The sequence below is a fragment of the Hesperophylax consimilis genome, chromosome 13, assembly GCF_061612785.1.
Source record: "Hesperophylax consimilis isolate HC1 chromosome 13, BYU_Hcon_1.0, whole genome shotgun sequence".
Taxonomy (NCBI): Eukaryota; Metazoa; Arthropoda; class Insecta; order Trichoptera; family Limnephilidae; genus Hesperophylax; species Hesperophylax consimilis.
This window is the reverse complement of record NC_142848.1, coordinates 34,916,713-34,943,840: the sequence shown is the minus strand read 5'-3', so window position 1 is coordinate 34,943,840 and position 27,128 is coordinate 34,916,713. Positions and strand designations below refer to the sequence as shown.

The 27,128-nt window shown below is 32.4% G+C and overlaps 2 protein-coding genes across 8 annotated transcripts in view; both read right to left on the bottom strand.

Annotated features, from left to right (window-relative positions):
• Positions 1-1,029: 1,029 nt before the first annotated feature.
• On the bottom strand, positions 1,030-11,264 carry LOC149418892 (ejaculatory bulb-specific protein 3-like). The gene is made up of 3 exons (XM_089639070.1): positions 11,192-11,264; positions 7,351-7,554; positions 1,030-2,758 (listed from the first exon to the last, which is right to left on the bottom strand). The coding sequence occupies exons 2-3, from the start codon at positions 7,541-7,543 to the stop codon at positions 2,571-2,573; spliced, it is 381 nt and encodes a 126-aa protein (XP_089495196.1). The 5' UTR covers positions 7,544-7,554; positions 11,192-11,264; the 3' UTR covers positions 1,030-2,570.
• Positions 11,265-13,095: 1,831 nt separating this feature from the next.
• Positions 13,096-27,128, bottom strand: part of LOC149418891 (aldehyde dehydrogenase, dimeric NADP-preferring-like) — a 136,874-nt gene continuing 122,841 nt past the window's right edge. For all 7 annotated transcript variants that reach the window (XM_089639053.1, XM_089639054.1, XM_089639058.1 and 4 more), the window contains one exon: positions 13,096-13,151. In XM_089639053.1, coding sequence (XP_089495179.1) covers positions 13,113-13,151 — 39 coding nt within the window. In that variant the 3' untranslated portion in view covers positions 13,096-13,112. The remainder of the gene's footprint in view (positions 13,152-27,128) is intronic.

Sequence of the window (27,128 nt, the reverse complement as noted above, 5' to 3'; positions counted from 1 at the left end):
GTTCCCTAATAAGATATGGAATAACTTCATGGGGACATTCAACAAAAATAAATCTTCTTTCAGTCCAAAATGTACAATATTATTTGGTAAAATTATTATTGAACAAAATTAAATACGAACAAAGAAATGACGTACCAAAGTCATTACTATACAATTCTGTAAATTTATTATCTGTTCGTGCTTTATTGTGGCTTAAAATTGCGAGTCAGCATACATCTCAATCTGAACATAATAAAATAGTGACACATGTTCATAATACAAGACTAATTGCAAACGATGGACTTGTAGTTCCCAGATACCTGAATAAATACGGTCAAAGAACTCTAGAATACCTCGTTCCAATAATTTACAACATGTTACCAAACTCATTAAAAAGCTGTGAATTGACTCACAGAAGGAAATGTATGTTAAAAAAATGGTTATGTGAAAGAATTTTTTTGTACTAATGTAATTATTTGTATATTTTATGTAATTGTAAAATTGTATATGTATTTAAAAAGTAATTGTTAAAAGAACCCGTTGACAAACTGATATCAATCAGTTTAACGGGACTTAATAGTATAAATGTATTTTTGAAAGTTAATAAATAATAAAAAAAAACAGTTAATCGCGAGGATGGTTAAATACCTACCTTAGACCTATAAATAGTCCCAAATATCACATTACTAATTAAAGAAACATTTTTTATTCTAACACCTTCAATCAAGGATTCTTTCAGTGAGCTTGCACGGTGGGAGTAATTACTACATAAATTCTCAATATGGAAGAATCTTTCAGTAGGTACTAGGGTTCTTTATTTAGTGATTGATAATATAATCAGGATTGATCAATGATTAATTTATCGTACAGAGTTCATTTAGCCTAGCGGATAAGCACTTAACAATATATGGATATATCCCACCCCTGCGGTGGAAAAGAATTAAAATAATGTACAGTATACCAATTGAGATAATACTTTATAATTCTTCTTTATGCTGCGAATATTAACATAATGATTAAAAATATATTAAAAAGACAGCATTGAATCTCAAGATTTATTATTCAATCATTCTAATAATAATATAATTACACAACATGGTAGAATAACAAAAAAATAATTACAAAATATGCATTTATCACAATATTACATACAAGAGCTATTTTGTCAAATATATAATACATTAAGGACTGTTTTTGCTATGTGATAGATATAATACGTAATGTTTGATTACAAAAAAATATGTAACACTTATTATTTTAATTTTAGCAGTATTTTTGTTGTTAATCGGTTGTTTTTGTGCAGTTATTCTTGTTACAGCAAATGTTTTGTATGAGTTTGTCGTCTTGTGTGAGCATTCAAGGGAATACATTCCGATAATGTCCATATATATGGGTTTCAACCTGACCTCAATGACATGGCGGCGAGCCGGTACCTATGACATGGGAATATAAAAATTATTACAGCGCTTACAAAAATGCATCGACAACATCGACAAAATTTTCAACCGATACCTTTCTTTTGGGATTACCTCGTAATTATGAAGTACCTTCTGAACTATGTCCATCAAACACATTTCATTGAATAAATCGATGAAGAATCGTAATTGAGAGAATTTAAAATTAAGCGGGCAACGAGATTATATACGTCACCCACATTGACTCTTTGACAAGAATGACGAGTGAAAAAATGGCGGACAAAGAGTATTCCCAAACCATAACAACTTCATCAAATCTATGCTTTGTCAATTAGTGTGTAAACTGTTCAGTAGATGACACTCATGTTTCAAATATCTGTTTTTTGGCGCGCATTGACCATTACAGTTAGTTCATCAACTTTTATTTAACGACAAGATTTCTATGTAGAAACTCGATCAACTTTGTTGAAAGAAGGTTCGCTCATTAATATGCTTTCAATAGTGTCGAGTTGATCAACTAAAATTGAAACGTCTGAACCCGCTATTAGTTGTGGTGAGTGGTACATTCATGATTGTGGCGTTGTACCATAGATGTTTGAAATTACGGTAATTATTATTTTGTATTTACTTAACCCCATACAGGAGTTATCTTTGGGGATGATGTGTGAGGGGTCTTTTCAGGGAAAGGAAGGAGAGAAAGTTCTGGGAAGGAAAAGGTATGAGGTGTGGGTGGGAATCTAGGTATATCTGTGTCCAGGAGTGACGGACGAACGATCTATCCCTCCCGTTGCGGCGCAAGGCGATGGGTCGAGAGACCAGTTGGAGAGGTCAAAGGGTCTCCCTAAACCACCCTCTCCCGATCCGGCACGTCACGCAGCTGGTGGGCATACGCATTCTGAATACACCTCACCCGATGAACCCGGGCACTCCTGCTAAATCACAAAACGTAGCAAACCACTTAGGGTGACCTATGGCAGAGGTGGTGGTTATACAATAAATGGTTCCTGGGGCGGCGGTCCCCAAACCCACCACCGAAATTGCAAATTATTTTATCGGATTGACATAAACTTTTGTTTTAACACTATTTTGTGGTACCTTTAATCCGTTACATATTAAGATAACAGATATTTCTTAATATCAATTCTAATTAAAACTTAAGGGTCGGTGTCTTTTAGTTTAGTTGTCCTCGTTGACGAACTTGTCGAAGCTGGCGGTATACTTATGATCACGGTCGTACTTAGTTGTCAGCTTGGCCCAGTCCTCAGGCTTGTTGATCATCACGTGCTTGCTGAGCTTGCGCATGATGCGGCGCTGCGAGGGGGTGCACTTGGAGCAGGACGTCTCCAGAGCTTCGGGCAGGATCTCTGCAGGACACAAGAGGCATTTAAAGGATAATGCATTCATTTGCTACACTTTCAACAGAGTCCCTACACGACAACTGTAATTCTTTGATCTATATTTGAATTGAGAATCTATATTTAATTAGAGTAATCTTGGTCTCACGTAGAAAATTAATTATGCTACGTCTGAGCGGATTTATTCCCTCAGCCTAGGGACATTCACAAACATAATACAAGAACGTGCATCGAAATTAGGATACCAAAAAAGGACAAATCCAATACACAAAATAGTTTACTGTACAAAGGAATACAATATTATAATACAATGCAGGAAACCATAAAGTCGGCACCATATTAATAAAAATAAAATGCAATTAATAATAAAAATGTTATAATGTATGAATGTAATTAATTATAAATTACGTATTTGTAAAAGGCATCGACTTTGTGGCTCGTCATAATTTACAATAAAAACACAAATTTGTTATGGACCACTTTAATTTTATTCACACTACCGGTTTCGGAAAAACCCTTCCCTTAACGTTTGTAATATTCTCCTGATTAAGGAAGGGTTCTTACGAAACAGAGTAAATATAATTGTAAATAAAATTAAAGTGATCAGTAAAAAAAATGAATGTATAGTGGAACAGGTAGAGTCCAAAACAGGTAGAGTGTAAAGAAAATTAATGTGGTCAGTAACAAAATGAATGTAGAGTGAAACAGGTAGAGTGTAAAGAAAATTAATGTGGTCAGTAACAAAATGAATGTAGAGTGAAACAGGTAGAGTCCGAAACGGTAATGTACAAATGGCTAAAATAAGATGAATAAATAAATTAAATAAATGTAATGTCAAACATCTTTTCCAAACGAATAGTTAACATAATAAATTATCTTACATTGTTCCCAATTGATGAAATTTTGCGAATATTGATCCCAAATCAGGTAAATTTTCTTACATTGTTCCCGAATAAGGTAAATTTACTAACATTGTTCCCAAATCAGTTAAATTGTCTTACATTGATCGCAATTGAGGTAAAATTTCTTACATTGTTCCCAATTGAGATAATTTTTCTTAGATTGTTCCCAATTGACGTAAATTTTCTAACCTTGTTCCCAATTGAGGTACAAACCTTTGTTTCAGACACACTACAAGACACAAAATTAAATAAATAATAGGTAAACAAAACGCTAATAAAATGGCGTTTATTTATTCCCCAGCAATGGAGCACGAAGAAAAATATCACACCGAAAAACATTTTATTTATAATTATGACGTATGAATGAAATAATATAGTTGTATTAGATAAGTAATAAGAATTAATAATACCAATAATACTAATTATTTCAAGTATCTACCGCTTAAAGGTTGATTTCTTCAGAGTTCTAAATATAATTTTTAAATCTTTTCAATAAATTTTAATGCATTATTAGTTTTGGTGCATATTATGCAACTAGAATTACATCAGAGTGTTTCATGATGAAACTATTGACAGTGGTAAGGAGATTCTTCTCGTATAAACACTGTTGAACCTTACGTCAATAATAAACCATTAGCCGGGAGCACTCTCCACTTCAGCAATAAATCATGTCATGAAGATGTGGGCATTGTGTAAGGCTATTATTAAAGATAGAGGAAGGGCGAACACACATCAGATAAGTGTGGTATTATGAAATATAACTTGACAACCTGCTTGGTACTCGTATGTGTCAAATACCTATAACCTATCAGGGGGTCTAGCACAGTGAAACTTTATAATATCGGATCGTTAGGCGTAACTACCGATGATTTTATAAAGATTTCCTGAGCACGGTCGCGCTGTTATTATCCAGAATGATATTGATAACGCAATAAACAAGAAGAAGACTTTCGCTGGCAAAACAGAAGGTATTTTCTACGAATTGACATTCCGAGACGACAAACGTCAAACGTCATACAGTTTGACGTTTGTAAAATATACAAATAAGTAAAAATGTTAATACATTTGCAATGTTGAATTGAAATGTTTATCTAAATACGTATTGGCAGTCCGTATTTACTTTTTGACATTAAGTTAGTTAATTAAATTTTTATTCACAACTTATGTGAACAAATTTCGTTTCCGCAAGTGATCGAATTCTTTAAATTCTAAGAACTTCGTTATTTCAACTCCGTTTGTTAATTGGGCAGAAATTTTACGTAGCGAGCGAAATTATTAAAAAAAAATGTAAGTTAAAAGAAGCTTATCTGATACTATAGAGGCCGCGCAAAAAATTGTCAATCGTCGGTTGGAATACGTCTTATCAATCGTTGACCGTGCTCGCAAATATCGCTACCTGATCGTAGAAGACGGATTTCATCGATATCGTATTGAGATAGAGCTTTATCGATCGTCCGTTCTAGACCTCCTATTTACACTTCGTATTTTCCTGAGCAAAAATAATTCGTTGCTATTATTTCAACAGCATCTTTTCAAATACCTTTTTGTGTGTAATTATGTGTCGCAGTTATCAGATAAGAGAGTCACCTTTTAAGGGCAGTATAAAAGTAAAAAATATGTCAATGTTTGTTATATCACCACGAATCTAGGTAATAGGCATACAAATCGCTTGGCAAGTTGAGTATGGAAATGGTCGATTTAGGCGAAAAAATGGTTATTAATTATTTTATGAAGAGTTTAAAAGAAAAAAAAGTTATTCGAGTGAAACTGCCACAAATAAACTTAGCTATAAAACAGGATTATTTTTTTAATTTTTTTATTGAAACATATAAACAAGGTTACAATTTTTGACAATATAAACACCAATATTTCAATCACTCTCCTAATAAAGCAGCTGCTTGTGTTTAGGAGAGGACAACAAAATATTTTTACATTTGTTTAAATTAAACTAAAAATATTTGTAATTTAACAAAAAATAACAATAAAAGTAATAAAAATATTGGTTAGTTAATAGATGAAGTAAAGTTATGAGGTGGTACAAGAGTATTTTAATTTAATTTTTTTTAAATATTTTTCGTAATTTTCTTCCGATCGTATATCAAGGGGTAATTTATTAAATAATTTAACACCCTTGAATATATAGTGATGCTGTGCTGTTGTGGTTCGTGCTAGTGGCACGGTTAGTCCTCCAACAGATATTATTCTTTTGCTAATATTCAATTGTGGTAAATTATTTTTACTAAAGAAATCCTTATGTATTTCTATTTTTGAGACCGATAATTCGTGGTGGAATTCCATTATAATATATTATAATAAAACAAATAAAAAACTTTATTCCACTTAATTTTATTTTGACCGTAACCGGTTTCAGCTCGTCAAAGCCATCTTCAGACTGGTACACAAAATTCTTAGTCTACGGTTTATATACACAACATATGGGGGAGGGGGGAGAGGGGTAGTTTATAGGGTTTTAATCAATTTTATTTGTTACTAAGTCGTTTAAGATTGTCGAATTTCTAAATATTTGGTAAATCCAGTAAGCTAATTACCTTGGGTTTGTAGCTCATTTCAATATTTATTAGGGAAAAAACCTCACAGGTAATATGCATTATTAATGACCTAATTTTAATGTCAAATCATTATTTATGATGGGATTATATTTGCTTTTTGAAAATATACATGTTTACATTTGAGAAATTATTATAGGAATTAAGAAAGTAGGGACTTAGCAACTAATACTAATAGCTTATTAATTACAAAGTTACTTATTGAAGGGGTACATGTTTACATTGAAGTAGGGATGGTCTAACCTAACTACATATTTTAACATCAAAATTATTATGAAAATTACAATGGATACAAGAGCGGAGACTTGGTAAATGATTCTAATTGTTTATTCATTACAAAGTTAGGGTCTATTTTATTAATTAAGCGAGTAATTTCTAAAGATTCTAATCTATCAAGCTTATGGCCTTTATTGCAAGTATGGAGAACTTTAACATCTCTGTCTTTATCAAACGAGTGTTTGTTTTCTAATAAATGTGATGCTACATTTGACAATTCGCCTTTATTATTTACCCAATTTGTAAAATGTTCTTTAATACGGGTTTTGAAAGATCTCCCTGTTTGACCAACGTAATATGCTGGGCAGTTAGCGCAGTTCACTTAATGTGAACTGTGTGTATATAAACCGTAGACTAAGAATTTTGTGTACCAGTCTGAAGATGGCTTTGACGAGCTGAAACCGGTTACGGTCAAAATAAAATTAAGTGGAATAAAGTTTTTTATTTGTTTTATTATAATAAATCCTTATGTATTTGTAGAAATATTATTTATGTTTAAGTTGTTTCTTATATGCTTTGCAATTATTTTCAATTGCAACCGTTCACTTTTTATTTTCTGTGTCTTGTTCTTTTTCATCATCCGTTTAGATCTCATTAGTATTATCTTCTTCTTCAATGATTTAAACAGTAAATTATTTAGTAGCTTACGCTTGTATTTTTTTATAGCGTAATTAACAATTTAAATTTAATTCTATTTAAGTTTTTGGTGTTCATAATGTAAAGTAATTCGTAGTAAAGATTAATTGAAATCTGTGATTCCACTGATAGCTTCTGCGGTGCATGGTACAATGATGTCTACCAGGCACTTGGTAAGTAACTAAGTTAAAATTTTATGAAATTAATATGAGTGGCTTACGTTTCAAGTCCTTTCCTTCCCTGGTGCATGGTCCATTGTCCATCAGACATTTGATGTAGTTCTTGAGAATCCTTTCATTGCCGAGGACAGAGTCGATGTCGAAGTTGTCATACTTGCTGGTGTACTTGTCTTGTGGGGCGGCCAGCACGACGGTCAGACACACCAGCATAAAGGAGATGATTAGAGAGTTCATCTTGTAATAATCTGTAATAAAGTTGATGAAATTTAATGTTCATCAGTCACTCTTATATTGTTATTATCTGTGATATATGTTTGCATTAGATTTGTCTTGCGAATAGTATCAGATGGTATTGATCTGGACAACGTTTACTTTCAACAAGACGGCGTTACGTGCCACAAAAGCAACGAAACCATTGATATTTTACGATTGAATATCAAAATAACACCTCTTATTGGAAAACCCTGTATTATCACGATGTCAGAACACGTGTTCACGAAATCCGAATATTTTCGCATTTCGTCATGAGATATTATAAGGGCAAGTGCACCTAACCGGAAATCCTGATTATATTCGAAATTTAATAAAAAATTATCAAAAACAGGTTTTCGTTCTTCATGTATTTCTTTGGTGTGTTTGTTACTAGGTATTTTTATTTTATTTTACTACGTTGAGGAATTAATAAGTTATTTTTGAGGACAATATTAACGACTCTCAAACGAAAGATGCAAAAACAGAAAAGACGGGAAAAGATTTATTTGCATCTAGAAATTGAACCCAACACCTCTTACTTGCCGGGGAAGTGATCTTACCAATGAATTAATTCGACCAAATCAACTAACGCCATTTTTAGCTCTATCATACTTCGATTGAAAGCTAGCAACATTATCTTCATTTTCGTAACGCACATTTTTTTAGCTGCTATCTTAATGTGTGTTTATATATCTTAGTTCGGGTAGAATCGTGCAATCTCATTGTTTTATATTGTTAAAAAGAAATGTCGAATATATAGTTAAAAGGAGAGGGGTTATGACTTCGGATGCGTGAGGTTGAAGGAAGCGACGGAGGAGAATAAGATGGTAAATTCCTGGGAATACAGATCTAGTCACTAAACACAGCTAAAATCTTTTTTTTAAATTCTGAATGGTCGTCTCTTACTAGAAATCAAATATGACAAGAGAATGATTGATGGAAAAGTTGACTTTATGTCATAGGATGCTTGTAAATCTGCAAGATGGATGCAAATCGCTAATTATTTAAGCAATTATCATGTAATTCCGTGACTCGCACATATGGACTTAGCTGATTATTGGTCTTTCTTGTTCAAGGATAAATCAATAATGAAACAAGTAGTAACCAAGCTTGTTTAAATTTAAAACACTTCAGGAACAACTTTTTCTTTAACTTATTTTGAAGGTTATATCCATTAATGTAATATACCATTGAAGTAGATAATACTAATAAATCTGAACGAAACATGAAACAGAACAAGAATAAAACAAATTTAAAAAAAAGATAACTGTAAAAAAAATGTTTCAAGATGATTTTTTAAATTTTGAATTTGAAATATGATATCGATATATATAATATATGACATTTAATAAATAGGTCCTAATGGTCAACAGGTTAAGACGCCTGTCCCAGTAAGACAAGAACTCCTGGGTTCGATTCCTAACTGTGCCGATATCTTTTATTATTTTTCAGTGCCTTGTTGTTTCGTGTTTCGTTTAGTCTAAATAGAGAATCTATCTAGATTACAAACCAATTTTATTAGAAACTTTGTGACCATTTAAAAAGGTAGCTACCAAAAATTAGTTGCTATATGATATTATTCACTCTGTTACGTTCTTTACTAGCATCATTTATTCCTTCGGCATCGGTGTATAGTAGAAACACATTAAACGCGCGCCCAACACATAAACACCATTGACATTTATCACATGAGAACGGGACGTTTCTAGTGGAACCATTTGCCAGCCTCTGTGTTTCTTCCCTCCTATTAAATAGGTCTCTTTAAAATCCAAATTCACTCCTTCCTCTCTCCAAAAAGACCATCCACACAGCATCCCCAAAGATAACATAGACTCTGAGGGAAATTACTTTCCTCAAGGCCTCCTGAAGGGAACTAATGTAAAAGAAGGGTTTCCGGAAATCCCTATATTAAAAAAAAATCTGGAAATCTATTTTTACATATTTTCATTAGCCAGTCACATTGTTTGGGTTATTTCAAACTCTCGTCACATTCTATGAAAATCAAATTAACAATCGGCTCCAATTTGAAATCTTGACATTTTCACATATCTTGACCGTTTCAGCTTTTGAACAAATTGTGATCATTTGTCTAGCATGACGTCATGTCAACCAAAATACAGGATTACAATGGGTATGATATTTATTTGTTTTTGTTATTAATTCGTATCATTGTATGCCCGCTAATAATTTTTGTAACTGTTAGTAATTTTTTGTTGTTGTTGGAAACCATTTTAATACGGAAACTGGATGCGATGCCATCACTGTTAGCACTCATGATTTATGAGAAATAATATTTACCTAACCAATTTCAAAAGAGTAAACCACAGAAACCTAATCAAAATCAACCATTTTCCGAAGTTTACCATCCGAAGGTCGCGGTTCGAATCCCGGCGTGCGCAAGTTATTTTATTTGAATAATTTGTATTATTTCACAAATATTCATTTAAAATAGTACACCTGCTTTCGGCAAGTTCCAGAGTGGAAAATACTCTCAGTATCGCCCTGGTACAAGACCACCACTCAGAATTTAAACGTTGCTTGAAATGGCTTTATCCGTGTTTGTTGAGCAGATCTGAATAGCCAGGTACTCTTACTCTTACTCTTCCCGATTTCATTCCTCTCTTCCCCACTGCCTTCAGCCTTACAATATACCCCCATTGCCTTACTGGCTCCAGGCGGTTAGGAGCAGTTGGGACTCTTGTGCGGTACTTACAATAAAAAAGGGTTTTTAAAAACATAATCTGAATTAACAAATCTAAGTCTATGACGTCCAACTTACACGGAATGCACGGATATTAAATTAAGTTTTTAATGTCTTTTTCGATTTTGTCATGCAACAACGAAAAATCAGTTATAGTTCACTTTAGTATGTTAATCTTCGGGCGATAATGAAAGTACATTCTACTCTGAATTAAAATATGATGAATGTGTTACAAAATATGCCAATTTTAATTTAATATTTTAGTTCCTGTTGTAATTTTGTGAGAAATGAGGACAGTAAAGTAAATCTTCAAGTAATTAATCATAATTTCTTACACGTATATAAATCACTGTGATTACACCTCAATAAGAAGCTAAATAGGTAAGTACTGAAAATTACGGGATAATCTGAATTCTTGAGAAATCTGTTAAATTTTTCAAAACGAAAACTAAAATAATGGTCTGTAAATTATTTTTTTTATATTACTAGGTGTACCCCGCCACGCGTTGCTATGGTTCAGTCTGTCTGTGCAGATAGATAATCTATAGCGCGTGTAGCTTTTACGTCCAACAAATGGCGCTGTTTATTTTAAAAAAAAAATTGTATTAATAAAAAAATAATAAATTTCAACATATGATGCTCTTTTTTTAAAAAAGCATGTTCTTACCTGTAACAAGTGACATCTATATAATAAAAGAAATATATAAAAACACGCGCATATTCGAATTCAATGTTGTGTCAAAATTCCAAATAAATTTGTGAAGAACTTTCGGAGAACTTTGAACAAACGAATATTTACAATTTTTATATAGATATATAGGTACACAACCGTGTCATTAACTAGAAATTGTTACATATTTAATGCCCAAGAAATACAAAAATTTAGAATGAGTTATATTTCTATGAATTTTAATGAGTGTGTGTGTTACCTGTGGTTAACCAAATCAATAAAGGCACTAAACTGATGTGCAGATGTTCCGCGCGCGACTTTATATGAACGTGTTGAGCAGGAAAAGCGTCAGTGCCTACTCAGCATAAAAACACTCGAGGAAATGCGGGGAAACAGGGGTAACTTAAATTAAGTTTTTTTTCTAGTTTTAAAAACGTATCTTAGATCGCAATACATGTGCAAAACTACTGTGATATGTTTATGTAGAAGTATTGCGAAATATATGAATGAATTTATGAATTTGACAGAACAAATAAATAAAACAGCGGGTAAAGTTAGAAAACTGATATATTTATTTATTTATTTATTTAAGGAGAAAACACAGATACAGACAGTAATTAAAAGATAATTTTGTAAAACAATAACTTGAGAATTCGCCTGCATCCTAACTATTTCCCACTGATTGACTGGTAGATAACAATTTTAAATATTTTTTACATGTAAATAAGGTAAAATTATTTTGTATATAGATAATGCTCAGTATAAAATAAAAGTGTACAAATATTTTTATACAAGTTTAGAGATAAATCATAAAAAAGTACTTAAAGAGTATAGTGAATGAAGTAAGTACACATTTTCTTCTTTTTTATAGTAAAACAGACTTCAATTTCCTACCAAAAGTACTATATGTATCAAAAAATATGTCGGAATCCTTCAGGTTTTGGTTTTTATTATACAATTCGCACATTCTTCTGATTGGATCTCTGACACCAGCATTTGTGCGCGTCCGGCTCAAATGGAATAAGTCGTTAAGCCTCGCCGTTCTGGGTGGTATTTTAAAGTTTATTAGATTGAGTAAACCAGGACAGTCGATAAAGTTGTTACAAATTTTGTACAAGGTCATTAGGTCAAGGTAAGTCTGCCGGTTAGTAAGAGTGGAGACGTTATATTTCGAGAGCATATTTGTGTATCCCCGTTTAGGTGCGCTCATTCTGTGGTTGAAGTAACGCAGAAATTTCTTCTGGATACTTTCAATATTTTCTTTATAGATATCGTAAAGTGGAGTCCATATGGAGGTGCAGTATTCAAGTTGAGAACGGACCAGCGTATAGTAAAGCAGAAGGTAGGTTTCAGGCTTTCGAAATACGTGGCTGTTTCTGATAACAAAGCCTAGCATGCAGTAACCTTTATTCACAATGTTTTTAATGTGCGCATCGAAATGAAGTTTGGAATCAAAAAGTACGCCAAGATCCCTTATACAGTATACACGATCTAGTGAATAGTTGCCTATATAATAATTGTGTATAATAGCGTTATGATTTTAAGTGAAGCTTATTTGTTTACATTTATTGTAACTTAGGTAAATTTTTTTTTCATTGCAAAACGCTTCGAACCTTACTAAGTCTCGTTGGATGAGCAGACAATCATTTAAATTCCTAACAATAGCAAATATTTTTATGTCATCGGCGTACAAGAGAAATAAACAATGCATGAAACATTCAGAAACTGTATTAATAAAAAGTATAAATAAAAGCGGTCCTAGAATTGATCCCTGTGGTACGCCAGAAGTAACTGGTTCCCATACGGAAGTATGTCCTCGTAACGATACAGCTTGCTGTCTTTTTGTTAAATATGAGATGAACCAACGTAATAAGTTTCCCCTAATTCCGTTATACATAATTTTTTTAATAAGAATAAGGTGATCAACCTTGTCAAAAGCCTTTTTGAAATCGCAGTAAATTGCATCCACCTGATGGCCTCGATCCATGCTAGTAAACAAAAAATTAGAGTAAATAAGTAAATTACTCACGGTAGATTTGCCTTTGACAAACCCGTGTTGTTGTTTTGTAATTTTGGCAGCAAGCTGGGGATATATATTAGTATGGACAAGTCTTTCCAACAGTTTAGGGATTGCCGAGAGAATGGATATTGGCCTGTAGTTTTCCACTCGTTGACGCGAATCACCCTTGTGGACCGGTATGATGTAGGCCAGCTTCCACCTGCCAGGGAAAAATATTTCTTTAAGAACATACGAAACATAATGCAAGACTCTAAATACAATATTTTACGCACTGGCCCAATCAATTATCACTCACGGTATGATTGGTTGGGGTGGTGCTGCTAAAACTAATATGGACCCTCTTGTCAAAGCGCAAAAAGCCTTAATTAAAATTATCACAAAAAAACCTTACAGATTCTCGACAATACAGTTATTTAAGAACTTCACCGTACTGAACATACAGCAACTATACATAAAAATCATAACTGTATATTACCAAAAAGACAAACTTAACCATCATACTATACAACACAATAACGAAACAAGAAACAGACATCAACACATGACCCCGAAGATAAATACCACCTATGGACAAAGACATTTTCATAATCTGGCCCCAAAAATTTTCAATTTAATGGAAAAAGATATTAAAGACCTGGCAACAAGTGTAAATATAAGACACAAAATCCACACATGGATAGTCAACAAAGGAATTGTATACTGCGGACAGATAACATCTACAATACCATAAATTATAGCACACTCCACGCCTGATTTTTCTCTTTTGTTCTCATTAATTTATTTGTATTTTCATTATTTATTATGTTTTTCTTTATAAAATTCTTATTTATCTAATTGTTTATCTTTTTTATTTATATTTTCTATATATCTTTTTATTTATATCTTTGATTCTATCTAATTTCGCATTATCTAAAATTAGATCAAACTCTCGCCACCTCGGAACAGGCTCAGCCTAGTGAGGTGGATTATACCAAAAAAAAATTATGTGAATTTATTGTTTGGTAAATAATAAAAAAAAAATGAAGAATTAATTTGTTAATCGATAAAAATCTGAAATACAACTCTGTAACACTAATTAAACAAAAAAATATTTGGATTTTTATGTTCTCATTTATAATCCTAATATTAACTCAATACCTCCTCATGAACATTTAAACGATTGGCTAAGATGTTTATTGTAATGTATTTGAACGATAATAATTTATAAGTAATTATTTATTTATTTTTTGGAATAACTTAATGAGTAAAACCTCAAATTGTAATATTTAATTATTGAAGACAATATTAGCGATTCCTGAATGAAAATCTGAAACAGAAAAATCTAATAAAGGTACGGTCACATCTAGGACAGTTATTATTATAATTAGAATGATTTATTTTATTTTATTAAGTAAGTACTAAATACGGGTATCTAAAATTTGACTGTACAACTAAGAAATGCCCATATTAGGATAGTCAATTTGACGGTATTACTACATAATATTCCAAAACAAGTACATGGCCAAGGGTGTAGCTGCAACATTCACGTGGGGGAGGGGTTCGACCCTTGGAGGGGTGGTTCAATCCTTGGGGGGGTAAAAGGGGTAAAAAAAGGGGGGGGGGGTTGTAAACATTATCAATAAGTGTTTTGGGTATCTACTTAGATACTACTTTCTATAAATAATAAATTGTGGTAAGTATAATAACCAGTGCAAATAATATGGTTGTATTTTCCAGGAATGTAATATACAAGTACTATTATATTTTTTCCCTTCACAATACTGTGGCCGATGGGAGAGGCTTATACCCCCGCCCCACTGCCCCCTTATATATAAGCCATTGTACAATTCTGAATATTTTCGCAAAAATGTTGGAGTTCCACAACTTAATTTTCGTCAGGAGTTATAGAGCAATCCGATCGATGGTAAAAAAAAAAATTTAAAAATTGGAAAATATTTTTAAATTGACATTATTGTTTAAGAAGAAAAAGTTGTGTTATGTATTAAAATGTTGTGTGTTACACCACTCTACTCCATTAAAGTAAAAATAACTCAGGGTTACAGTTTAGTGTAGAAATGTGACAGGTGACCGGTCAGTGGCCGAGTTAGCATCGCGTTTAGGTCCTACCTAGACGTGGTGAGACCAATTGCTCGGTCGGCTCCATCACAACACAAGCAACATTTCGCCTTTTGTAGTGTTAGAAGGGGATTAAATATTTTTAGGTTATTTGTAAACCGGGGATGTTTGTCTTTCTTTTTTAAAAATAAAAAAAAGCATTTGTGAATTTCAGCTTAAATTGAAAAATTACCTAAAACTGTTTTAAGAGTGCATGTGTGTTTTTTTAAGTCTTTCTTTTCTGTAATCGGTAAATGTAGCATTTTTCTTATTTATTTACAATATTTTATTATTTCTTGCTTCCATGAATTTATTATTATGAGCTAGAATTCCCTTACCAAACACAAAAGCCTTGTCTCTTTATTGTGAGGAAATGCTATTATCACTTTCCTGTCTAACACTGTGTAACACGTTAAAAATTGTACATTTACTGTAAAAATATGTCAAATATTGGTTTATAGAGAAAGAAATAAAAACATTCGCTTACGATCTTTTGTAGTTGAAAACAAGTTCTGCTGCGTAATTACTATTACGCGGAAACTGTCTGTTTTTTTTTTTAAATTAAAACGGACTTCTACAAATTAATCTTGATAACATTAAAAAACGAGATATTTTCATTGCACTTAGGAAAATGCTTGTTTTGTCAGAGATTTTATGACTTATGACCCGTTAATTTAAACTTATACGTATCTATTTATAAAAATGATTTACTTGCGTCTGGTAGAATCAGATGTAATATCGATGGATGTAAGACGTGGTATTGGGGACATGCATTTATATAAGACCACAACATAACCCAAGTACATACGATTGAATATAAACTGCATGATTAAAATGCCAACAGTATGCCAGAAGATGTTAACTTTACAACATTGTCGTGTACATATTCCTTACAAGTTCATATTATAAGATAAACAGAAGCACGTTGCATAACGCGATCTAGTTACTTCCTTTACTAACTTTACGAATCCTTAGTTGCAATGTACCATCTCTTATGTAATATGTATGCCCAGCTGAGGGCACTGTTGAATTCGGCAGCCACCTCTGGTCTGGAGCTCCAAAATACATGAAAAAACTCTTTAATAGATTCTCCCTAACTTAACGAATGGATCTTTATAGCAATGGATAATTGGTGGAAATGCTGTTCTTGTTATACCGGTATTTCAATGTAAGATACTCTGAGAAATTAGCGTCATTGTCCTCTTCAGCGCCGGTGCATGGCCGGATCACGACAAACACGTGCTAACATTTTTAAACGGTTGACATTTTTCACATGAGAACGGATCGTTCCTATGACTCGTTCTTGAGTTGAACAGTTCGGCTGCAGTACCGTTATCCACACTGTGTTTCCTCCCTCTTACAACTGATCACTCTCCTCAAAAATACCTAAACACAGAATCCCCAAAGATGACATAGGCCCTGAGAAAAAATATTTTTCTCGAAGTCTTCTGTGTAAAAAAATTAATAGTTACTGTAAAAAAAAATTGATTTTAAAATGTTGAGTAATGCAAAATATTAAAAATTTATTTTTATAGACATTTTTCGAGAAAAAGAGTTTTTGTATATTGTTTATTGATTATTCTGGCAAGTCAAGTGAACCAATTAAACGTTGAAATGTCGTGCATTGAGTCTGTTGTGATTGCAAATTGGAACAATCGCTTGGTTAGCGGAGATTCCGGTGTCCGAAACCCGGTAGCAGAATTAAAAATTAAGAAATAAAATTTATTAAATACGTATTTGTTAGTAATACCTACAAACTTTTAATTCAATGTCTAACAATTTAGGAGGATTTTTTATGCGGTGTAATTACATTTTGTATATCGTGTTGCTTGTTTAAATTTATTCCTGTCTTTCATAAAAAATGGTATTCTGCTCTTGCCGAAAAGCTATACGAAACACAACCAGCATAATACCCCAATATAAATCATGATGTAATACTTTGGCCGTGAAAATTCACACGGAACAAATTGAGAATTGATAATTTACTAAGAATCTCTTCGAATTATTGGGGATCATGTTAAAAACGTTATTAAATGATAAACTTTTAGTAAATTCGGAACATTTTTTATTAAAACTTTATTTCGCAAACTACAGAATTTTCGTAAACATCGGTTGAGTAGTACCCACCGAGAGGAACTCGGTTCACAGTGTCCACACTGTCCACTGGCCCACATTTCCTTCTGAAGATGACCTTATGCATCGATAAAAGTAACAAGAGTGATGGAGCATGAACCATTATTAGTATTAAACGTCGCGCACAAAAGTGTCGCCAACATCGTTTACCACATTACTGCACAACGTACTGAGCGACCCCCGCCTCTGTTTCCACCTACACGTAACGTTCGTATGGAATGGTATGGAAATTTGACGTAACTCGGCGATAGACGGCACGCTTCCACGCCATATCTCTATTTGTGTTTGTTACAGTATGTTTATATCTCGAAAGTGTCCCCTGCAAAATCGATGACTGCTAAATGTCAAGGGCCAGTAGAAGCTGATTGGCCTCTGAACCAATATTCCTCACTTGAATTGACAATGTGGTCAATGTACGAGGATGTTTTCTCGTGCCAAATTTAATTGAAATGTCAATAAAATATTTTAAAAACAGTGCTGTATTCGTGATAGAATGGATGTATATTTTTGGCGCCCAGCGGGAATCGAATCCATAATCTCCCGACTCCTACGTCAACCCCTCAGGCTAAATTGTTCGCTTTTAGGAACAGTTAATATTGGTCTGAATTAGTGAGAAATATGATATAAACGGTGTTAGAAAGAGAAAACACTACACTTCATATTCATGGCTTGTAGCTTCCTCTTAAGGCGTGGGAAAAGTGGATAAGTTGGATTTTAGAAAAATCATGTAGACAGTGACCATCCTCTTGTTTTAAGCTCGAGTGTGCAAAATTCCATCAATCTCGGAATAAAACTGTAAAAAAAAACTCACAGACACTTTTTTCCCCTTTTTCCGAATACCAAAATTTACAGGTTAAAAAGTTAAATCGTTTGAATTGAAAAATATTAAATTTTCTATGGAATATTTTGATAAAAAAACGGAATATCGAAAAAAGTTATTAGTCTTTTTTTATTTCTACCGTCATGTAGAGTCACCTTCCGAAATAAATTGTATTTGGCATTCCAGTAGGTACTTCATGTGATACTGCTTTAGGAAATGTTCTGCTATTATCAGTAGCATATATAACTTTTAAAACTTGTCAAGTCTCTTATGTATAGTAATGAATTACATTTAGTGTAGGCGAAATTTATTAATGAGTTGATTCCTTAGTTAGTGATGTTAATAATGATCAAGGATGATTGTACTTTGCCTGTATACCACAAGGCTTCCGTCATACATTACCACAATTTATATTAATTAATAATTACAACAAATCCCTAGTAACGGTTAAGACGAGACAATACCTACCGTACCATACCGTAAGTAAAGCAGCCGTGCACAAATATATGCGACGTTCGGCCCTGGTGTACTGGACAGACTTGCGGTTGAATTTGCCTTGTCAAATCTCTAAAATTAAGTGGGAATCTTAACAATATAAGTGATGAAGTCGTGTAAAAATAATATTGCTGAAAAAACGATCGTTTTGTAGGATTTATTTTATTTATTTCTGATGAATGTATATTACTTAAATCTCAAATGTTTCTAGAGGGATCACCAGAGTTACTAATTCATCGCCTAGAAAAATATAATCTGGCTCTTACCACTAATTTTATAACCGTTTTACATAAAATATTTTATTTGTAAGGTCCTGTTTTTATTAATATTAAATATAGATAACTTATATCCGTAAGGATCCCTCTAGAAACATTTGAGATTTTAATAATACGTTCATCAGAAATAATTGAAATGTGATCGTCGAGCAAAACCCTACTATTATAGTATTATGTCGCCTTACTAGAAGGTTTCCATTTTCACCTACATCATACTTGACAGTTTACTTGGAAATAGAACTACGTGGTTGGTTAGGTACGATGAACAAATAGAAAAACATTACTGAGAAAAAACATGTTGTGGAATAAAACTGGTTGATTTAGCTGTCAATGAGATTAATCTGTTAGTCTGTTGGCGGTATCGGATGGTATTGATTTGGCGAAACATCTATTATTATCTACTATTGGCGTAGAATCAGAAGTCAGAATATTCTCGTAAAATCCACCTTCTCCGGCATGTCCTTGCTGTTAAATCTACGGTAGGTAACTACTTTGTGTACAGGGTCATTGAAAACTATGTGATTTTAATTTATTTTTTGCAAAATCTTCTTTTTTTAAATCCCGGATTAATAATAAATCACGGGTCTGCAACATTTAAGATAGAATTCACGCAGCAATTGCGACTGTGATTGACCTTGGGGTTATACTTGATAGTAAACTGAATTTAAATAAACATATTGACCACGTAGTCACTAACGCATCTTCTATGCTGGGTTTCATAATCCGTTCCTGTAAACAATTCAAAGATATTGCTACTTTCAAAACACTGTATTTCTCATACGTTCGTAGTATCCTTGAATACGCATCACAAGTGTGGAACCCAGGCTATGCAATACATAAAAATAGAATTGAAAGTGTTCAAAATAGATTTTTAAGGTACCTTAATTTCCGCTCTTTTCGATCTCATATCAGTAATGAAGACTCTGCAAAGTTCTTCAATATACAGACGTTAACTATCCGAAGAAATATAGCAGATTCGGTAATGTTATTCAAAATTACACACAATTTAATCGATAGTCCTGATCTTCTTCAACGCCTATTATTCCATGTTCCCAATCGCAACAGCAGACAGTCGCTTACTTTTAATCTCCCTCATTGTAAGACCAATTCCAAACAAAACTCATTTATCTACAGATCCACACAGTCATTTAACTTAAATTATTACCATATTGACATATTTAACTCGACTTTACGCGACATAAAACAAAAACTCAATAATCAACAAAACTCAAATTAGAAGTTCAATTCCTATATATTCCCGTCCTTTGCCTCTTAATTCCTTATCCTATATTTCCCCCTCCTCCCCCCACCCTCCTTTATTTTAATATCTTTAATATTTTCTAACTAAACAAGAAATTAATTTAAGAGAACATCTCTATGACATTGTACACCTTACCATTAGTTATTCATCAGTGGAAAGTTCATAATTGGCATAATTAATAATATTATTATTGTATCATTATATAATTAAAGATTTGCTGTAAACTTTTCCAAATAAATAAATATATTATTCAGCGTTCCAGGGAGTCCAGCACAGTGAAGTCGATAACTTTACTTTACTATTTCGGATTGATAGGCGTAACTACCGATGATTTTATACCGATTTACCGATCATGGTCGCGATTGATATCCAGTCCGATGTTGGAAACGCAATAAATCAGAATCGATATACACTGGCAACACTGGCTCATCTCTCGATGAATTAACGATATATACTGGCAACACTGGCGCATCTCTCGATGAATTAACGTTATACACTGGCAACACTGGCAACACTGGCGCATCTCTCGATGAATTAACGATATACACTGGCAACACTGGCGCATCTCTCGATGAATTAACATTCCTGAACGTCAGATGGCTACGTAATAGCCAAAAGTACTAATAAATTGACGTTGTCAAATTTAAATATTCACTTTATTGTACATTGATAGTCCGCGTGTACTTTTTGACACTAAAATTGTTGTTAATAAGTTCACGAGGTCATAAGCCATAACTAAGAACTTTTGTTTCTCGAAGCTGGAACCGAATCAATTGATCGCGTCTTCGGTGAATTAATTAAGTCTATGGATCGTGTACACGATATTTTTCAATTCTAATGGCTTAGTCAGTTCACTTCCATTCACTAATAGGCAAATTATTTTGCATAACGAACGACAATATCAGTTGTGCATATTTACAGCTTATCGACACCAAGGCCGCAATAAAAGCAACGTGTTTTGTCTACCGACTGTCGGAATCATATTCTGACCGTACTCGCAAATACCGCTACCTAACAACAACTGACGTATTTCGTCAATATCGTATTGAAAGACTACCCTCCTGAAAGCAGATCAACTATCGCTTAGACATTTGCCGTGCAACAGGAGAAAGTCATATTTAAATTGTCTGAGAAATGTTAAAACAAACATAAGATTTTCTGCGTGTTTTGGTGAATGAATAAATTGTACCGTTAAATCACAATTAGTGATTACATTTTAAAATTACAAACACCTTTTTCGATGACCCTGTTGTATAATATGCACTATTGGCGTAAGGCCAAGACCAAACACAAAAAAACACCCGTTTTCAGATTCGTTTTTTAATGCGGCTGTCTTTAATCCGACGAAGGTTTTCCTTTACTTTACGAGAAAATTATGTCAAACGAAAACAAAAAATACATATCCGCACCGCGTCAATTGGTTATTTACGGTTTTATTCAGTTTCAACAGGTGATATATGCAAAAACTAACATCTTCAAAACCGCAGTAACCACACTGTAGAAGAATACAAACACAATTTTTACGATTTTATCTTCATGTTTTCATCTTTATCCTTTGGTAACATATGAACCTAGCACACGAGTCTCCAATAGAATATTTGAATAGAAGGAAAAAACCATTTGCTATTTAGACCTCAAGAATATAAATCACTAACTGACGTCTACCCGGCGTTGCTCAGTATTGTGAATGGTTTGGAGTAAGATTTTGAGTTTTTGAATCATAGTGTACTTGAAATCTGTGTGCATTTTTAAGGTGGAAATAAAGTTTAAAAAATATATATATATATTTGTTTAAATTAATCGTGTTATGTCTTCACCGGTCTTCAACTTCATCTACCATTTACTTCGTGTAGTTCATAGACATATGAATATTAGTAGACCTGCCCTAAGTGATTAAAAGCGTATTATCCCCACTCCCCATACCGGTTCTATTGGAGCCGGCTGGGCTCGCGTATGGCCTCAAGTGAAATTTGAAAACGTGACGTCATCATTCTTGTGCGAACTATGGTCGAGGCATCATCGGTTCATTTTACGAAATAACACGGTAAAATGTTGACTTGTGCTATGAAAACTTGTAAAAATAGATGTGAAAAAGAGAATAAACCCAATTGTCGTATTACATTCCATATATAAGCATTATTTTACTTTATTGCATATTCACATCGTATAATATGGATGAGTTGTAGAAACATATACTATCACATCGAGAAACGTCTGGACGCGAAACACAAAGCTGGTTGGTTGCTGGGAAGTAAATTATGAACATTTATAAAAGTGTCTTAACTAAATACTTAAACGAAATATTCGACTCTGAAAATAGAAGAAATTTTTTGCCGAATTTGGATTTCGAAAATTTGTTCATAACGTGGCGAGTAATTTGCGCTCCCATGTAAAAATGTCTATGCATTCAAAAGCAGATTTTACTTTTAAGAAGTTAATGGTGATATTATAATGCGAGATGCCTATTTACTGTCAGATTGATTTATTGACGAATCACAGTCAGCTTTACCCCCTTCGTTCTTCAACAGTTGATTTTACCCCTCGCCATTATCTTCTCGTCTATTAATTCCTATGTCTGTGGTGTAGTTTCATAAAACCCACATTGTTACTCTTAAAAACTATATGAAATTGACTTTAATTTGACTCCGTATCTCATGGGAGTGCAGAGATAATGCAGTAAGTCTTCCTCGGGCACCTCCGATTTCTTCTACCATTCAAACCACGGTCTAAACACTTCTTACACTAATAAGAACAAATCGAAATCGGTCCAGTAGTTTTTAGTCTGTAAGGGACAAACAAACAAACAAGCATTCATTTTTATATATATGGATATTCGTTGCCAATTGCCTTAGAATTTCTACGAAAAGACCTTGAAGTAATTAACCTTCGATTTATCATTTTTGATGAATTTCAATGGCCTCCGTAATCAGCCGTGCTCTATAAGTTTTCGGTCTCCCCAGGATTTCAGGAACAAATCCAAAGTAATGCCAGTAGTTTTTAGTCTGTAAGGGACAAACAAACAAACAAACAAGCATTCATTTTTATATATATAGATATTCGTTGCCAATTGCCTTAGAATTTCTCTGAAAAGGCCTTGAAGTAATTAACCTTCGACTTGTCATTTGTACGTGTTCAAATGTTGATAATCTTTAAAATCAAACATTTCACGGTAACTTGACAAAATGATTGCGTTTTTGTGTTTTTTATACGGGTTTTACGCGAATCATTCAAATACTTGTTGGATTTATCCTTGATGAAAATTCTCTCCACGGTAAATTAAAAATAAAGAGTCATTGTCATCTACATGAAAACAAAACAAACATTCATAACGGCTATTAAGATGTTGTACGATGTGAAAGATTCAGCTGAAAAACTCTACATGTATGTATGATTAATTTATTGAAACTTATATATAAACTTTATAGTTATATTTAATGATTGAAGAAGATCAAATCAAGAACTGTCAACGAACATAATATATAAATCTTTGGATTATTCCTAGTCTTACAGAAAAGTCAAATAAAATTCAGACAAACCAAAGCTAAATGAAATTGGATAGGTTTATTCAAGTCAACATCTAGGTTGTAAAAATATTTGAGTAGAACATTAAAATCAAACAAAAAAAATTCAATATGAAAATATGAACATCGTAAAAAATTTAAACATGGGAAATAGTTAAAGATAATTTAGTTTTTTTAATAACTAATGAGCAAATTTACTAATTGATGACAATATTAACGTCTCTTATACGAGAATTTGAAACAGAAAAATAATAAAAAGATTTGGTCGCATCTAGGAATTGAACTCAGGACCTCAGCCTTGCCGGGGTTTAGCTCTACCACTGAGCTAACTCGACCCTATACCCTTTGGTCATATGTAACTGTATCATACTTCGACTAAGAACTAACAACATTATCTTCATTTTTTTACCGCATATTAAATTCGCACGTATTATGGCAAGATTCTTACCGCACTAAATGCAATTCAGTAGTAGTTCAAGTTAAGAGGAAGCTACAAGCCAAAAATGTGTATATTCTTGGTATACCTTATACTGTAGGTAATAGTCATTAAAATCGCTTGACAAACGGAGTCTAGGAACGTTCGATTTCAAGCACAAAACTGTTTTTATTTATTTTGTAAATAATTTTGTAAGAAAGCAAAAAAGTTAATCAAGTGAAACTGTCACAGATTATCTTAGCTATAATACTGTATTTTTTTGAAGTTGTTTCCTTTACGCGTTCATAGATTTCTATTGTAAAATATTTTTTTTAGTAGTTTACATTTATATTTTTTATTGAGTAATTCATTTTTTATTTGTATTCTACTCAAGCGAAACGATAGGAAAATCTTCAATTTATCTAAAGCATATTTTTTGGTATTCATAATGTACACCAATTCGTTATAAAGATTAATCAAAATAGTGATTTAGCACTATAAGCTTTGCCTTAATGGCAGTTAAAACATTGAAGAATGAGTTTGATGAAAATGATCTTGTAAAATTAATTATATTGTATTTTGAAATTTGTGGTTACATTGTTACATTCCGTCATTTTAATTATTAAATAAAGTGTGACTAATTTGATGGCAAAAGCTTGCCAATTCCCGGGAAGAATGGAAGATTTGGGTTCTAGTCCCAGTGGCGAAAGTTATCTTTTTATTTTCTGTGTCTTTATCTCTTTAATATTTTATTTTTGATCATTGAAATGAACTTCTTCAATGAATAAATTGGTCATTAATCAATCATCGAATGAATTGATAATTAGGTAAACGTCTCAAATAGGAGAACGCCAAAATTTATCGTTTTAATTCTAAAAATCATTATCATAAATTGCTTGCGTTTCAATAACTTCAATGTCATTATTTGAAGTAAATAAATGTATTTACCTCGGAACTCTTATCACCTTTTTTTATTTGTACATTATTTTCTCTTACTTAGATCCTACAAAACTGATCAATTTGTTTAATTGTAAGAAATCTCTCACTTTTCCTATTTATTAGCTTATAATAATATATTTAATTTCAACTTGATATCTTGGTACCACAACATTAATTGTTTTTATGTTTGACGGAGGTAGAACGATCTAATTTTCCTTTTTATTTTTGAATAACATGTCTCATTTTTAATATCTTCAGGTAATGCGTTAAATAATTCCGGAAATTTATGTCTTTTTGTTCTATCTCCGTATACATTTTGCGATATTTTAATAATAAACATTTGTGCTTCTCTATGCCTAGTAGGGTAGTTATGGTTTACAGGTTTTTTGAATTCTGTGTTCCAGAATTCATCTAGCGTTAGTTGGTAATCTATCCTACTATGTATAGAGAGCACATTACACAAAGAGAACATTTTTTTATAATCGCCTTCACATAATTGTATTTTTTTTTGCCTGATATCAATTTTAGGAAACGGATTTGTAATTGTTCTATTTTATTTAAGTACGTTTTATACGTTAATCCGTAACTATTTACTCCGTATCCTATAATTGATTCCGCCAATGCATTATATATACAGTATAATATATTTTTATTAACAAAGTTTTTTAGGTGATAAAATTTCCCTAATATGGATTAATCTATTATATACATTTTCAATGTGATTTGACCAGTTAAATTTTTTTATAAATTTAATTTAGATTAAATTTGATAATATTATTATTAAGTTCTGCAAGTGTTTTAGTTTTTTATTATTGTGACAGCTGTTTCGGCTTACAAGGCCACCAGTTAAAATTGCTTACCAGTTAAAATTGACATCTATTGTAAGACCAAGGTATGTATATTGGTAAACTTTTTCTATGTTTGGGCATTTACATGGCAGAGATTGGTTTTTTGTGTGTAAACAATCGTATGAATGACTTTTTATATGCAGTTCTTTATCCTGACAACTTGCATATGGAGAGTGTATAAGCATATATTTTGTTTTTTTTTTTGCGTTAATAATAATTCCATTGTCGTGGGACCATTTAATGATGTTATTTAGGTCTGTTTGTAAAAATTCCTCAATTTTCTGTAGATTTCTGTCAGCACACATGATGCAAGTATCATCTGCAAACATGTAACATTTACAACGTTTTATTACGTTAGGTAAACTGTTTACTTGCTTATATAACACGTAGGTCCCGATATCGACCCTGTTGCTACTCCAGTGTCTGTTAACATTTCATCACTGAAAATTCCGTCAATTTTAACTTTAATTTTTCTGTTTAACAGATAATTTTTAATCATTTTATTTAAAGGACCTCTAATACCACATTCTTCCATTGCCTTTAGTAATGTTTGATGGTCCAATGTGTCAAAGGCCTTTTTAAAGTCTATAAAAATTATACCAACGTAATATTTTTCATTTAAATGACAATTTATATGGTCAGTAAAATTAGAAAGTAATTGTGTAGTACTTTTTTCTTTTTAAAATCCGTACTGTTTAGTGTTTGGGATTTATGATTCTGTTTTTTTCTATAAAAAAATGTATTTGGTTAAAGATAGCTCTTTCATTAATTTTATCAATACACGAGAGAATCGCAATCGGTCGATAGTTTGTGAAATCTTTGTGATTTGCTGATTTATAAATAGGTCTGATGATGGATGTTTTAAGTTCGTCAGGCATGATGCTTTTATTTACACAAAGGTTAATTAATTTAGTAAGGACTGGAATTATATTATCAGCAATTAACTTCAGGTCTTTAATTCTTATTTGGTCGTTGCCTTCTGACTTTTTAACATCCATATCATTAATTATTTTTTTAATATCTTTTTCTGTTACAGGTCTAAATCTCATTGACATAATAGCAAGAGTTGTATACATGTTACGATCTAAGAATTTTGTAGTACAATTGTGTCTTATGTCTTTTATTTCATTTACAAATGTGAAGGATTATTTTATCTAGATTTTGTTTAGGTTTTCCTATTAGGTTGTTTATTTCGTCCCAGAGTTTTCTCGGGTTTCCGTTTAAGCTATTTATTACATTTTTGTGATATGCGTTTTTAGTAATATTAATATGTTTGTTTGTTTTGTTTCTATATCGAGTATATTCTAAACGAAATACCGTTATTTGGGCTATTCTTACATTTTCGGTAAAGATAATCTCTTTTTTTAATCATGTT

Excerpts from the sequence above, each read along its gene's own strand:
- LOC149418892 (XM_089639070.1), bottom strand. The coding sequence starts at position 7,543 with ATGAACTCTCTAATCATCTCCTTTATGCTGGTGTGTCTGACCGTCGTG. Across the intron at positions 2,759-7,350 it reads GGAAGGAAAGGACTTGAAAC|AGATCCTGCCCGAAGCTCTG; the intron begins GTAAGCCACTCA and ends TGTGTCCTGCAG.